The 15,430-nt window shown below is 35.8% G+C and overlaps 2 protein-coding genes across 10 annotated transcripts in view; one reads left to right on the forward strand and one right to left on the reverse strand.

The window, feature by feature from the left end:
- The window catches only part of LOC112144821 (zinc finger protein Eos), a 9,606-nt gene extending 7,263 nt beyond the window's left edge, over window positions 1-2,343 (reverse strand). For 2 of the 7 annotated variants that reach the window (XM_024269632.2, XM_024269627.2), the window contains exons 1-2: window positions 1,680-1,856; window positions 950-1,007 (exon numbers count right to left, since the gene is read on the reverse strand). In XM_024269632.2, the coding sequence (XP_024125400.1) occupies window positions 950-1,007; window positions 1,680-1,703 (82 nt within the window). In that variant the 5' untranslated portion in view covers window positions 1,704-1,856. Of the gene's footprint in view, window positions 1-949; window positions 1,008-1,543; window positions 1,659-1,679; window positions 1,900-1,935 lie in introns of those variants that run through there. The other 5 variants (XM_024269629.2, XM_036212057.1, XM_024269628.1 and 2 more) reach the window with 5 other exon arrangements.
- On the forward strand, window positions 1,910-13,747 carry rhebl1 (Ras homolog, mTORC1 binding like 1). Of its 3 annotated transcripts, none has more exons than XM_024269634.2 (8): window positions 1,910-2,048; window positions 9,978-10,049; window positions 10,163-10,230; window positions 10,318-10,400; window positions 11,899-11,955; window positions 12,034-12,081; window positions 12,375-12,456; window positions 12,533-13,747. In XM_024269634.2, exons 1-8 carry the CDS (start codon window positions 2,006-2,008, stop codon window positions 12,623-12,625), a joined length of 546 nt encoding a protein of 181 aa, XP_024125402.1. In that variant the 5' UTR covers window positions 1,910-2,005; the 3' UTR covers window positions 12,626-13,747. The 3 variants fall into 3 exon arrangements, with proteins under 3 accessions (XP_024125402.1, XP_024125401.1, XP_024125403.1); XM_024269633.2 differs by lacking the exon at window positions 1,910-2,048 and adding an exon at window positions 5,870-6,312; XM_024269635.2 differs by lacking the exon at window positions 1,910-2,048 and adding an exon at window positions 8,369-9,856.
- Window positions 13,748-15,430: the final 1,683 nt, after the last annotated feature.

A 15,430-nucleotide genomic window follows, 5' to 3' on the forward strand; every position in this document is an offset into this window, starting at 1 on the left:
TTCTCTTCTCCAGAACCTGAACTAGACGCTAGGAACAGATGAGGGTTTAGTGCATGTGCAGCAGAGCTGTTGATGGAAAGAAGATCATCCATTCAAACAGAGAATGTCCAAGACAGTTTGATTGATCTAAAAGGAGAAATACGCAGAAATCCAAAAACAAAATGATTTCTTATTGCATTTGTTCTTCCTCATTTAAAAAAAAATCCCAGACCTGCATGTTCAAAACAAAAAAAAAAATCAAACTGGATTTTCATCGAAGGTGGACTTTAAAGACCCACTCCGATGAAAATAGGGTTTTTAACATGTTCTTGCAGCATTTTTCAGATGATAGACAACATATATTGAGAAAATTAGCTTAAAATTTCATTTCTGAGTATTTCTTTACTCAAATTGTTGTGAACCTTGAGCAGAAAAATGTTGGAAAAGGCTTGTAGGTGTGATGTAGATCCTGCTACGGTAAGCCACAAGCTCCCTGCTCCGCTCCATTCTGATAAATCCACTTTTACACGACTAAATCCAAATATATCTTCATTTTTCTCGCCCGACTTGGAACCTGGATTAAAACTGTACGGCTAGATAGCTCCGATATTGCTCGCCATTTTTGTTGCACCGCTAATGTTAGCTTGGAGTTGTGAGGGCCTGTAAGCTAGCAGGAGAGAGTGTAAACACAGGGATGATGGGAAATAAGTGAAGGCTTACTCCGCCAAGAGCCCCACCAAAAACTCTAAAATAAACACCTGCTTCTATGCAGAAACTATCCTACAATACAACACAGGTTTTTGATTTTGTCTAAAAATTGTATAATTATAATTAAAAGATCACCGGAACAATTTTACAAGACATAAAAAGATAATTGGACTTTAAGCTAGCAGTGGTATCCTGTTCACAATAATTAATGATCTTTGCAGATTATGTATTAGACTGAATTGGGGAAACACTTTACTTTTACCTGATGTGTAGGATGGGCCATTGCAGTCATCAACATCCATGCTAGTTCGAGCTGAATCCTGAAAAAAGGACGTTAGTCAGAGAAGTCTTTCACTCACTGCTTGATTACACACAAACCATGTTTATCTATTTATTTTTAATTGGCAATATTATTATTTCATTATGCAAACGACAACCTAAGATGTTTATTACGTTATTATGCTATTTATTAGATTATTTGGAATTTAAAGCAGTGTGCACTTTATAAAAGAGAGTATAAATAAATACAGGTGCTAGCATACATACTTTTTGCTAACTTTCTTCAGTAAAACTGATCATTGTTTATACACTATAACACAATGGTTCTCTTCAAACATATAAAATAATAATTTAAACGTATATGAAAAGAAGCAAAGTTAATGCATCCATCTTTAGAATTCAGTGGGACAGAATATTTTTTAATATTATTAAAAACGTCTACAATCAAATTCGATTTTAGTGACGGGATCCATTTAGTTAAAACCCCAAATAAAGAGAGACAGCGATGTCAGCTTCAGCACAAACGTGGTTATAAAGTAAGAGAAGTTTACGGCCTCTGTGGCTAATGTTAGCTTACAGCATATGATGGAAATCACCGTTTGCCAAATTAGCTAGACTCAACACAGCTTTATGACAACTTGACATCATCGACACTTTCCCAATAAAAAAGGAAGTTAAAAATAAACCATTTAAACAATGACGCAAGAACATACGATTGGCTTGTGTGATGAACTCATTAACAAACCCTAAACTCGATATTCAAATTTCTTCGACGTCATGTTAAAGGCTAGCATAACAAACCATCGTTAGCTTGGCCAAGCTAGCCAATGTTTCCGTGACGGTTGCTATGGCAGCCACCGCCCCCTGAATGCTGCAGAGAAGCGGCTAGCGCTTTTTATGCTAGCTCACGCGCTTCGTGCCTTTAAGTTCTGCTTCCCAAACCAAACGAAAGCAGACGTCTGTAAACACCTTTAAGAATGTCACGCTGCTCTGACACTACACAGCTTTACCTGTTCCCGTCAGGTCGAATTTGGAGAAAATGTCCCGAATTTTCATTTGTTCGTTTCTGACGACATCTCCCGGTAGGAATAACCTCAACTTCAAATCATTTCCAGGTCAATATTTTAACGCTTGGAAAATAAAATCAAAAATACAGTACAAAAATATAACAGAACATAAGTACAGAAAACAAGCTTAAATCGATATTTTGCACCAAAAAAGAAAAATAAATAAATAAATAAATAAAATCAGCTTATGGTAAATTTTGCATCTGTATTTTATATTTACAGTTACATTTATTCTTAAAAATACTAAAGACACAGTTTTATATATATATTTCTCCTGACAACTTTTGAATGTGCTTATAATTTGATTCGTTAGTTTAACCAACTAAGCTTTCTACGTTAAAGAAAAGCAGGGGACACATGTGGCTCTTTACCACTCCATTGTGGCTCTTTGGTTAAAATAAAATGTTTTTAAACATTTTAAGAAGTAACTGAATAGGAAATAGTAAGTAAGAAGTAAAGTAAAACAAACAAAAAGTGAAATCAACTTAAACCTTAATAACTTTCAATATTTTACTCTCCATAAAATATATATTTTGTCAAAATTATACAAGTTAGAAATTAGCTAAATAAAACATCAGATCATTAATAACAGATCCCCGACCTTGACTTTGACACGTGTCCTTCTGCATTTAATGCATTGACTTGGTGCAGAATGTCTTTTATTTTGAAAGGAATTCATGCAAAGCTCTGTCAAAAGTTATAAACTAAGTCACATTTTTTTAAAAAAGGGGTATTCTCTCTTAATGTTTATGTTTTATTTATGCAAAACAAATCAACATAAAAAAACTCACAACAGTTTATTTAGTAGCAAAAACATGAATATAAGTATTTTCTTTTTTCTAAAGGGTTAGTGAAGACTTTGTGGGCTTTTGTTGGGGAGAAATCGACCCGAATGGTACTTTAAGTGTTGAAGTTTGCTGGTCCCCGAAGTAAACATTATCTTGTTAACATTTCTCCACAAAAACTGAAACTTCAAATATCACTGTGTATTTCTTATGATTGAGCTAATAATTATTTATTTTTTTATGAAAATTCTGATCTCCTGCCGCTTTTCATTGCTGTCACTTTGTTTCTGAATATTTTTGCAGAAGCATTAGTCTGTTTATTGCAGTTGTATAACTAAAGGTGAGCTGTATCACCAAAAATAGATGGAAATATAAAGTTAATTTATGAATGATTCCAGTTGTAGCAGAGTACAAGCAGCTCTATGCTTGTTTTAAATTAAAATCTTTTTACTTTCTTTTAATTTTATTTTAATGATCACATTTTTACTATTTCTTTTGATTGTTTGTTTTAATGTTTTATGTAAAGCACTTTGAATTGTCTCTGTACATGAAATGTGCTATACAAATAAACTTGCCTTGCCTTTCCTCTGATTTGATTATATATAAGTAACATTAATCTATATGTTACTGTAAATATGGAGTAGTGAGTAAACAGGTGTAAAGTTGGTCTAGAAAAGTCTGAAGAGAAAGGTGGTCAGCTGGAGGAACAAAGAGTGACCTCTGCTGCGCGTTTGGGCCAGAACAGCCGTTCATGTCCCTTCTGACAGGTTAGACGGCGTGGTTCTCTATGGCAAGCCAAAAGCGTCAATAATCGCTACAAAAAGTTCAGCAAAAAACAGTGTATTGGCCATGAAAAACACCGCTTTTAACGCACATTTTAAAACTTGGATGTAAATTACGGGATCTTGTGTTGTCCCAAAACAGGCCTAAAAAAGCGGCGTTTTATTGCATATAAAGCCTGACGGAATTTATTGACTACAAAAGAGATTTCTAATTGTCTACAGCAAAGAAAGGCTAATTTAAAACAGTTTGTTATTGTCATACATACTTGTAAAAAACAAAGATAAGAAGATGAAGAACAAAGAATAAAAAACATCAACTACAAGATAATACTGTTGCTAAAAGTCACCAAAAGAAAACATGAAAGGGAAAGGCCGTGGGATCGAACTCAAGACTTCAGCACGAGGGAAATATATATATATATATATATATATATATATATATATATATATATATTTGTCTTGGCCACAGGAGGGGTTTAGAAAAAAGCTTGGGTGTAGCCATAGACTGTATACAAGAATAACTGGACAGAGCAAGCCCGAGGACCGTGGTCATGTCCTCTCCCTTCAGCCAGCTCAACTCCTCCAGGATGTGAATGCCCATTCCAGTATAGGAAAACTGACAGACGTTCTTCCTGACCTGTTGGAAAAAAGGAGTAAAAAGTCTATTTATAGGGAGGAGCCATAGACTGTATATAAGAATAACTGGACAGAGCAAGCCCCCCTACTTCCGTGTTCCATATAGGAAGTACCACTGGGTTGCAAAAAGGCCAAAGTCCCATTGACTTACATTGAGAAACAGACAGTTATTTCTCAGTCATTTTATATGTCAGAATAATCATTCTTCCTCTGCTGCTTTCTGATTAACTTCTTTTTTCTAATCCTATTTTTTTTAAAGATTTTTTCCATTATCACAAGTTATTAGAGTTATAAATTAACCAATCAGATGGCTCAATAAATGTTTGTGGGTCTGACGTCGAACGTGTGGGGGGTTTGAGTGACAGATGGCGGGTAGCCAATGGGAGCAGACTTCATCAATGCGGTCCGTGAAGACCTTTTAAAACCTACTTTACAATTCAACAATGTAATGTTCATTGTCCTACTGTTGTTTTCCTCAATGGAATGTACCGATGCAGCAGTTTAAAACAACAAGAGGAGCATGCTGTCAACATTTTTAGATGAGGATTTACTCTGTAGAAATAGATTTCACTCTGAGGTTATGTGCTTTGGACTTTTTTGTTCGTTTAACGTTCGTTTTTCTTTTTTCCCTGTTTTAGTTGTAGCTTATAAAATTATAAGTTGCATATATGCGCATAAAACCACCAACCAAAGTTTCATCTTCTTCACTTTTCCAGCTTGCAGCTTGAAATAGACGCAGACGTCTGAGGAGCGCGAGACAAACTTGAAAGGACCTGGTCGTATTTTTAAACAGAAAAAAGATCCAGCTGTTTACTTGTTAGGATGGTTATTTATTTTAAATACCGCTGAACGCGCTTCTCATGTGCATCTGATCAGACTGTAACCTCACAGCGAATGTCAAGTAACGCTGCGGCGCGCGCGAGAAGGGCACGCGCAGTTCGGGCACGGTGTCACCCAAATGCCCGTTTTATATCGACAAAAAGGAATAAATGTAAGTAAATCCCAAAGGACCGTTGATAGAATCAAATGTTGGAATGGTTCTCCCTCAAAGGCTTCAACAATGACTTGTACAATTCTCCCGAGCCGCCGTTATTAAAAGAAGCTGTTTACATCCGCGGTCTCGTCGAAAGAGGCGGACGGTTGCAATAAACTCACTCCTGATTGGCGACAGTACTTCCTGTAGATTCCATGACTCAGCTATGACTCAGACCAATCGCTGAAAATGGGTTGCAAATGGCGGTATCCGTTTTAGGAAGTGACGGTGAAAGCGGCGACCGACTTTCGCGAGGAGATGACGTAATGCATTTCAAATGGGGGACCTCATTGCCCGCTCAGTCTATTATTTTTACAGTCTATAGGTGTAGCCCCTTTATTCAAGCAAAACACATATTCGAAGCACACATGACAAAACTCTGTTTTTGACAGGTGGTTTTGAACACACTAGAATGGCGCTTTCGGTGGATGGATACGCGATAAAACGCCGCATTTTACGCCCTTTTGGGAAAACATAGTAATTTACATGTAACTTTTACAACTTGCGTCAAAAGCGGAGTTTTTCTCTGCCAATACGCCGTTTTATTTACGGAACTTTTCCTGGCGATTATTGACTTCCTTGGCTTGCCATACAGTCCCGCCGCCGCCGCTGCTTACACAATGACCATTTCCGTCACCGTGACTCGCTCATCGAGACCGCGTTGAACCCGCTCTGCTTGTCGTTTGTAGCACAGCTTTAGCCGACGGTTTTATTTTTATTCGTCACATCACCTGTAGGTGTGGAGGACCGCGCCGTAAACACAGCGACTCGGCCTTAACAGATAAACACAGGTTGTGTTTGCTTACGCTGAACTTTGAGATTCCTGCTCGAGGCCCAGCGGAGAGAGAGCTCCCAAAAGTTTGTTGTTGTCACGTGACTCGACACGAATGTGGCGATAAAACTTTTTTTTTCCATTATTTTTGTGGGTTGTGAAACTAGGTGGCGTACTACAGTTTCATATATTTTCTCCTTCAACACCGTTTTCACTACGATGCCTCAGCCAAAATATAGAAAAATCGCCGTTCTAGGTTACCGGTCCGTAGGTAAGTACCCCACCGAATCCTGCTAGCATCGTCGGCTAGCAGGCTAGCATGGTGTCGAGCAGGCTTTGTTTTTCCTCTCCGTCTGTCGGAACTACCAGGCTGAAATGGCGCCTTTACGTTTGCTCATGTGTCGTTGTGTTACTTGTGTTTACCACACTCAGTGTTTTTGTTTTTATCCTCGAAGCCCGAGCCGTGCTTTAGCGTGTAGTTGTAGCCACATGTTACTGCATGTGTTCAGTGTTAGCCCAGCTGGGAATATCCGGTTCGAGTGTCCCACCATTTTTATTTACCAATTCTAATGAAGACCCATGAAGACAAAGTACTTCCCCTGAACATTATTCAAAATGTATTGTTTACAGTGGACATAGTACACTCACTCACGCATATATAGTTCCTATTGTCTTTTGAACACACACTATGTATCTCATTATGTCACCCCTACGCAAAAGTACTACACTTGAAGTCTATTTTATTCAGTATAAGTATACTGTAGTATAGATCATGTAGTGTTAATTGATTTATATTCCTATAATCCAGCCAGATTGATCTGTCTGATAAAAAAAATGTTAAAAAAAAATATAATTATAAAATCGTTTCAGAATAAATCGATTTATATCGATATTTGAAAATAACATTTTTGTTTGAAAGTTTGGCTACAGATGTCAATTTTAGGTCAGTGAATCGATATCAGCAAAAGATCAGATTGTCAATCATAAATTATGACGAAAATCAAATCGTTGTTAAAATGAACCATTAAACCCCTAGTAGAAAGTATATTTGCTGAAAACTTATCCAGACTAGATTAGAACATTTTAAAGTTTACAATTAATAGTATGTAAACAAAAGGGCAGAGGATTGAATAAAATAATTGACTAATTAATTGCAAACCTGGGAAAAATTAGTCGCAATATTTATTATTTTTTTTAGTTACAGTATTTGCTGACCACTTATCTTCAGATGACACACAAAACTGTAAATTTAGAACATAATGTTTATAATTAACATAGTCAATTAAAAGAAATACATCACATTAATCATATGGAGCTAAATTGGGTCCAACATTACTTGAAACCCAAATAAAACAAGTAAAAAAAAAACATTGGTGTTTTGCTAAAAAAAATATATATATATAAAATGTCTCAAACTATTTAACTTTTTTTTTTTTTTGCAAAAAACACCAATATTTTTTTCAATTTGTTTTATTTGGGTTTCAAATAATCTTGGCCCAAATTTAGCTCCATATAATCACACTTTGAGTTGTCATTAATCGCTATATGCGGCTTTTGAACAAAAACAGTCGAGACAGAAAATTTTTCCTTCTTTTTTTATTGTTTGAAATGTTTAAATTTATCAAGTATAAAATCAGAAATGTAAATTGTGAGCAGAAAACAAATCAACAGTAAAATCAGCAGAACTCTAAAGACTTTTATGTCTGCAGTATTACTCCAAGAAAACAGATGCTGACATACAGTCATAAGAAATTAACCTGCAGACCTTAAAAAAAAAAAAAAAGTTCCGGTCACTGCTCTGTATCACTGCTCAGGCTGTTTTAAGACAACATTTTTCTTTATTATCTGGACAAAAACAAGCGGCAAGAGAATACCTTTCTCGCTGAAATGATGGTTTATTTAATCTATCGTGACGAGCAGCATTTATGTCGCTTTTCTTTGCCGCTGCATTTGAGCCTCGGCAAAGCTTGTCGTGTTACCGTGACAACGTGCCTGTAAACATGTATGTACTAATATATGTAAATATTAGCTAAACTTCAAAAAACCTAAAAAAAAATCGTAGTAAATGCCAAAATAGTCCAAAAAGCTAGCTAAGAAGTTTACATTTTACAAGTTTACATGCCAATTTTTAAAATGTAAAAACTATAACTTTTTTACAAAATTCTGAATAGTAAAAATGCAGGAATATTATTGCAGAATAAATCAACTTAAACCTTAAATAACTTTCAGTGTTTTACTCTCCATAAAATATATATCAAAATGAGCGCAAGATAACATCGGGTCACCAATAACAATAAAATATAATGATCTGGAGGGCCGGATCCGGCCCCCGGGCCTTGACTTTGACACATGGCCTAAATAGTTGTTAGTTCAGCAATCACAAAATACAACGTTCCTGAAGTTTTTAAAGAAACAAACTGTTTACAGTTTTATTATTTATGTTTGACAGCCTGTTGGTCATAAGGATTTTTGTCAAAACAAATGATCCCGTTCAACCTTTTTGTTTTTCCAGTCTTGCTCTGTAAAACAGTCATTAGCTCTTTACTACAATACCAGTATTTTAAGAAGATTGACTTAGATTCTTAGTGGTATTTTTTAACTCAAAATATAATTGCAGATGGCCTCATAACTTTCTTCATGTTAGGTCTATTAACCGATTGATGACGGATCGTGTCGCTAATATTAAACAGACCGTTCTGGATAATCACTATTAAAGGTAAATGTTGGATAAAGTTTGTTTGTCGAAGCCTCGCCTCAACAGACGGGTCGTTGTTATGAATACACACATGAAGAGGAGATAATAACGTTCAGCTTTAGTCTGGTTTCACTAAAGTACAAACTGGTCTGTTTTGTCAATTGCAGCAGTTTTTGCAACAAGACGAGTGTGGAGCTGAAACTGTAGAAACTAGTGCTGAGATGCAATTCATTTTGTGTGCGATTGATGAATCGTGACCTATAATTAATCTAATTAATCAATTTTAATTGCATTGATGCCTAACCTAATAATCACTGTGACAAGCCTCATTTTGTTGTATTTTTTTAAGTTTGTGACATTGTAGTGCAGTAAAAGATCAAAATAAAGCTAAAAATGTGGCATTATTAAGTTTTTTTATTACAAAAGACTTCTAACCTTTACTTTGACTGAGGGGGTTATTTATTCTAATATTGAACAAATCACAAAATAATAAAAAAAAAAAAACCATCAGGTCCAGACAGTTTTAATTTACAACATCAAAACATTTTCTGAGTAATCCAAAAAATATTGAACAAAAACTTCTTATGAATGCCATAACTAAAATGTTGATATACCTTATTCCACAGTTTACCACAACAGTAAGACAGTAGAAAAGACACAAGTTTTATAGTTTAACGTATTTGGGTGAATTTGATCATTATGAAGACTGAGATGAAACAGCAGAGGAAGTGAACTATTCAGATTGTGGACTTGTTTCTTTTTTTAAATAAACTTTTGCTTTATCGTCTGGACAACAACAAGCGCTAAGAGGGGAGCTTTCCTTCTAAAATGATCCATTTTTTAACTTCTCTCGATGATCTTTCTCAAGAAGGAGCTACTGAAGCTGTTACCATGACAACAAGCGTGTTAAACAGCCCGCGTTTGTAAAAGACAATTTAACTTTAAAAATGTAACAGGACGGAAGTTCTAATAATTTATTTAATATTTATATTTTTCTTAAATGACCAATTTCTGTGATTAATTAACGAAGAAACGTCTCTTATAATACTTCATTTGACATTTTCAATTTTTTACTCTTCAATGATTCTCATGTCTTCAATTTCACTGAAAATCCTGATAAGTGTGTAAAATTCATAAAGTTGAAAAGTAGTTTAGAAGTTGGGATAAACTGATAAACTTGAATGTTGTTTGCTGATGGCGATTCTACATTTTTAAGCGTTTGGTTTGGGTCCCCCCCACAGGAAAGTCTTCTCTCACGATACAGTTTGTGGAAGGGCAGTTTGTCGACTCCTATGACCCGACCATCGAGAACAGTGAGTTCATCACCGATCAGCTGTGGGAAACGCAGCAGAAACATTCAGGAATCATCTCGTTTATACGAGTTAAACAAAGAAAAATCACAGAACTTGTTGGATTTTCTCTCCAGCCTTTAACAAAATGGTGAACGTGAACGGTCAAGACTTCAATCTTCAGCTCGTCGATACAGCCGGACAGGTCAGCTGTTCTCTACATCCCAAAATGACTCCCACACTTCCACTGACTAACCTGTAAATGAACCTAACACACGTTCTCTGTCTGTAGGACGAGTACTCCATCTTTCCACAGTCCCACTCAATGGACATCCACGGTTATGTTCTCGTCTATTCAGTTACTTCAATGAAAAGGTTGGTGGACTCTGATTTGATGTCACTAATTAAATTCATGTGAATGGAGGCATTTGTAAATGCTACAAACATGTTTCCTTAAAAAATGAAATGGAAATGTGGGATCAGCTTAAAGTGAATGGAGAAAAAAAATGAAATTTTGAAATTCAAGGTGTAATCGCCACGTAAAGTTGGGATCAGCTCAGCAACAAGAACTCTCAGGTGAAACTGAAAACAATGAATTGAAAACAATCAGGGAAAAACGAAAAAAGGAAAAGTTGAAAGTACAGATAAACGTTTATTTTTTATTGGTAACAATTTTTGTTTTTTTTTTTAATTCAAGTTTCAAATGTACATTTTTTTTTCAAAATTTCTTTCAAGTTTTGGATTTTTTTTTTTTTGAAATGTTCAATTTTCTTATGGCCCGCAGCAGCACTCTACTGACAGCAAGGACCATATTATTTTTGCAAAAAAGTCAAAAAAATGTAAAACGCCCCCAAAAGGCCTCAAAGGAACGGCCTAAACCCAAACAGACATGACCAACATGTAGTAAAACATAAAACACACAGAAAGACACACACAGCCCTCACCGCAAGAACTTCTTTTTTGTTTCTGCTTTGTTTATTCTTCTTCTTATTATTATTATTCTTCTAACAGCGCCTTTGAATGAAAATTTCACCCCCGTCACATACTCAAAATGTCCTAAAAAATTTCCACACACCTAGGGAAAATCATAAAATAAAATAAATAAATATAAATAATAAATCAAATAGATTTTCGGCATAGGGCCACACAGACAGAAGTACCGCTGAAAGCGGCCTTCATTCAGACGCAGCTCCTGCAGTAGATGAAGCTCACTGTACTGGAAAAGTCTCTGAATGATCTCATGAACCCAGATATGCAGACATGATTATTGATGTTTTTAAAGAGCTCTAAAACACGAATAAACCTGATTTCTTCTGTGTCTTCCATGCATTGACTGTATATGAGAAATGCACATATACAGTCAATGCTCCTATGTAACAATTAGGTAAGAAAACTTTGAACAGTAGCTCCTCCCTCATGTGACGGGAGCATCAGGTTTATGAAGCAGCAAATTCTCCGTGTGAACACTTTCCTCTTGTTTAAACTCTCAAAGTTCAAACATTTATAGAAAAACGAGTGCAGTGTGATTGAGTAAAAATTAAGATCTGACCTCGACTGTGTAGCTGTGACAAACTGAATGTAATCTGTAAAGGAGAAATTGATTGACATGGTCAACAGGCAATCACAATGAACTTTAAAAACAAAAAAAAAATAAAAAAAATCAACCAAAAATAATAAAAATAGCAAGACGGCGAAAGGCGACGCCCCTTTTATCAAGATATGGTTTTTGATGCTCTCCACTCCTTTATCTACTGATCAGCTAATTTAACTCTCAAACCACAATTAGTCAAGTTAAATAACCATGTTAAGTATGTAATGCATGTGTGCTTCCTGCTCTCAGATTAATGCCTGTAGCTTTTCTGTCTCTGTTCAGTTTTGAAGTTGTGCAGGTTCTACATGACAAGTTACTAGACATGGTTGGGAAAATCCAGTGAGTAAACTTCCTCTAACTTTATCATTTCTCTCCTTTGTCGGTTTGTTTTTGCTAACCGTAAAACTTTTCTTTTAGGGTTCCGACTGTTCTGGTAGGGAACAAAAAAGACCTCCACATGGAACGGTAAGAGTGTCTGCGCACACATTACAAAACTCTGCACTGATAGTTTTCAGCTCTAAGAACAAGTGAACATATTTGGTAACTGCAGCACTGAGTCCGTTTGGAGAGAATGCTGGAGTTCAGTACTGTGCAACACAACTTTATATGGAAGATAATTCAAATAAAATAATCTGATTTCACAGTTTCATTTGTTTCTTTAATCAGGATCACACTGGTTTACCCTCAGACAATACTTTATTATTTTCTTAAGGTCAATTTTACATCAGAAAGTTCTCATTGGGTGTTTTTATTCAAAGTGTTATCAAACCGGAGGAGGGGAAAAAGCTTGCTGATTCCTGGGGGGCTGCTTTTATGGAGTCTTCTGCAAAGGAGAACGAGGTAAAAGCGTTCACCAACATCGATTATACCTGATCAATGTTACCTTTGATGACAGCAAAACTTCCTCCCAACGCAGACCGCCGTTGAGGTTTTCAAGCGGATCATTTTAGAGATGGAGAAAGCTGATGGAAATGCACCTCAGGAGGAGAAAAAGTGCTCCGTGATGTGACCGTGACGCCTCCAGGACCTCAGTAATCCCATTTACTGACCACTAGGGGCACTACTTCACCAGCTTGCCAATCGTGACTTCACCAATCCCAGGATGCTGCAGTGGAACGTTTTTGCTCTGTTGTATTATCAGATTCATTCATGTTAGTACGAAGTGACTGTCCAGGCAGTTGATATTTTTCCACACTAATTGTAACCACATGAGGGAGTTTCTTCAGCATCAAGGAAGGAAAACCAGAAAATCCAACATAAATATAGACGAAATTTTGTATAAAATTAAATAAATACAAATATAAACTTTTTTTCAAGCATAGAGACCTCGTTATAGTTTGTGTATCTTCAATAATTGTGTTAATTTTTTGGACTGTAATGCACAGTTCACATTGATTTAAATGTGAATGGTGAATTTTCATAAACTCATTTTGAGAAATCTGTTTTTATTTTTACAGTTTCACTAAAACTGTCACAACGGAAGAGTTTATTTCACACTTAACAACTCTCCTGCTGAGCAGACAGATCTGATCTAGCTTAGTATCTCCTCATTACCTACAACAACTATTCCGTCTTTAGTTTAAATTGCTCTCCAGTTGACTTTTTGGTATAAATAAAAAGTGGTGGATCTGGTAAATGCAGGTTTGTGGTTCCGCTGTGAGTACAAACCGTACACACATTTATCTTTGAAATAGCATTTTAGCATCGTGCAGGACTAAAAGACCACGGGTCGTTTGGTTATTTGAGTTGTTTCTACACACTTGTGTACATTTGGAAGTGGTCATCAACAGCAGCTTTTTCCAATAACCTGTAAAGAACTTGAGAGCCTGGCAGAAATCCCATGCTGTTCATGTGGTCATTTTAACCTCAAGTGCTTGATGTACATAGTTGACTGAAGGTTGATGCTTGCAGGAGCTGGTGTTGCTGTGTCTTGTGCCTTACGGTTGCTCAAACTCCCCTCGGCCTTTCTTTGACTTAAGGTGCTCTAGAAGTTCCTTCTTCTGCTGACTAGAAAGTGCAGGTGCAGGTGTTGTACACCTGGACACCAGTATCCCTTTGTGGGTCGATGTTAATTATGAAATCTTGCTGTAAACAGTTTTGTAAATAAATCTGTTACTCATTTGTTTCCTCATTCTGCTGATTTGGTAGTTTTTACTTTGAAACCGTGATCATGAGGTAACAATTACAGCATTTTTTGATTATAGAATATAATTCAAAAGTTTGAGGTCATCCAGACAATTTTGTGTTTTCCTTGAAAAGTTGCACTTTTATTTACCAAATGAGTTGTGCAATAAATAGAGTAAATAGCCAAGACATTAACAAGGTCAGAAAGGATATTTATTTGAAATATTTTATTACAAGATTTTATTAGAAGAAAATGTTAATACCTCTCAGCAAAACGGTTCATTTTGAAGCGTCATGACGTCACATGTGTCCTCAACCAGCCTCAACTTCAAAACATGCGCCCTCTGGTGATGAAAAACGTACACAACATCACAATTGGCAATTATCCACAAACCACATTCTCAACTTGAATTCATTACATACATATGTCAACACACCTGTACTGTGGATATTTCCCTCTTGATCTCATTATATATACATATAAAATATATATGCAGTCTATGAAAAGAGAAGAACAAATATTTTGTTTTTTTGGTTGGCTTCAATGAGGATGCGACACACCGTGAGCAACAAGTAGTACACTTGAAGTTTGTGGAAAACTCAAGTATAAGTATAAATATAGTGAGTATACTGTAAATCAGGAGTGTCAAACTCAATCACACAAGGGATCAAAATCCAAAACGCACCTCAGGTCGCGAGACGAACAGGATAAACATTTATTGAACACTCTAAAACTACATATTTAAAACTTTAACTTTTTAACATAATTATATAGCATTACCTGTGATAATGCTAGTGTGAATGCTGTAAGCTGAATTTGGCTGCTGAAGCTGAAAACACTGAAAATGATAGCTCGCTAAAATATTAGCTACAAAAAATGTTAGCTAAAACAGCTAGCATACCAGAAAAAATAGCTAAACTTCAAAATATCCTAAAAGAAAAACTGAAAAGGTCTAGCCAAAACAGCTAGTGTCAGCCAAACTGATACAGCATAAAGAGAATAGCCTAAATTACTCAAAAAGCTAGCATGTAGCTGAAATATTAGCTAAACTTCAAAATATCCTAAAAATCTGAAATAAAGCCTAAATTAGCCAAAACAGTTAGCATGTAGATGAAAAAATAGCTAAACTTCAAAATAGCCTAAAAAATCTTAGTGAATGCCAAAATAGTCCAAAAAGCTGGCAGAAAGCCAATTTTAAAACTTTAAAACTGCAACTTTTTAACATAATTATAAATAATAAAAAGGCAGGAATATTATTCCAGAATAAATCAACTTAAACCTTAAATAACTTTCAATATTTTACTCTCCATAAAAATATATTTTGTCAAAATTATACAAGTTAAAAATGAGTACAAGATGACATCGGGTCATTAACAACAATAAAATGATCTGGGGGGCCGGATCTGGCCCCCGGGCCTTGACTTTGACTCGTGCTGAAGACCATGTAGTCTACATGTAGTCAAGGAAGTATACTAATTGAAACAAACTAAACTGAAAGGTGTTCAAGACCTACTCCGATTAAAATGTTGTTTTTAACACATTCTTGTGGCCTTTTTCTCATAATAAAAGCCACGACTTCTTTAAACAATCAGATAAACATTGAATTTCAGAGTATTTCCCTTTATTTAATATGTTGTGTATCAGGAGTAGGGCTAGATGAAACAATGTTGTTGGAAAAAGCTCCTCTGC

This window comes from Oryzias melastigma, linkage group LG5, assembly GCF_002922805.2.
Source record: "Oryzias melastigma strain HK-1 linkage group LG5, ASM292280v2, whole genome shotgun sequence".
Taxonomy (NCBI): domain Eukaryota; kingdom Metazoa; phylum Chordata; class Actinopteri; order Beloniformes; family Adrianichthyidae; genus Oryzias; species Oryzias melastigma.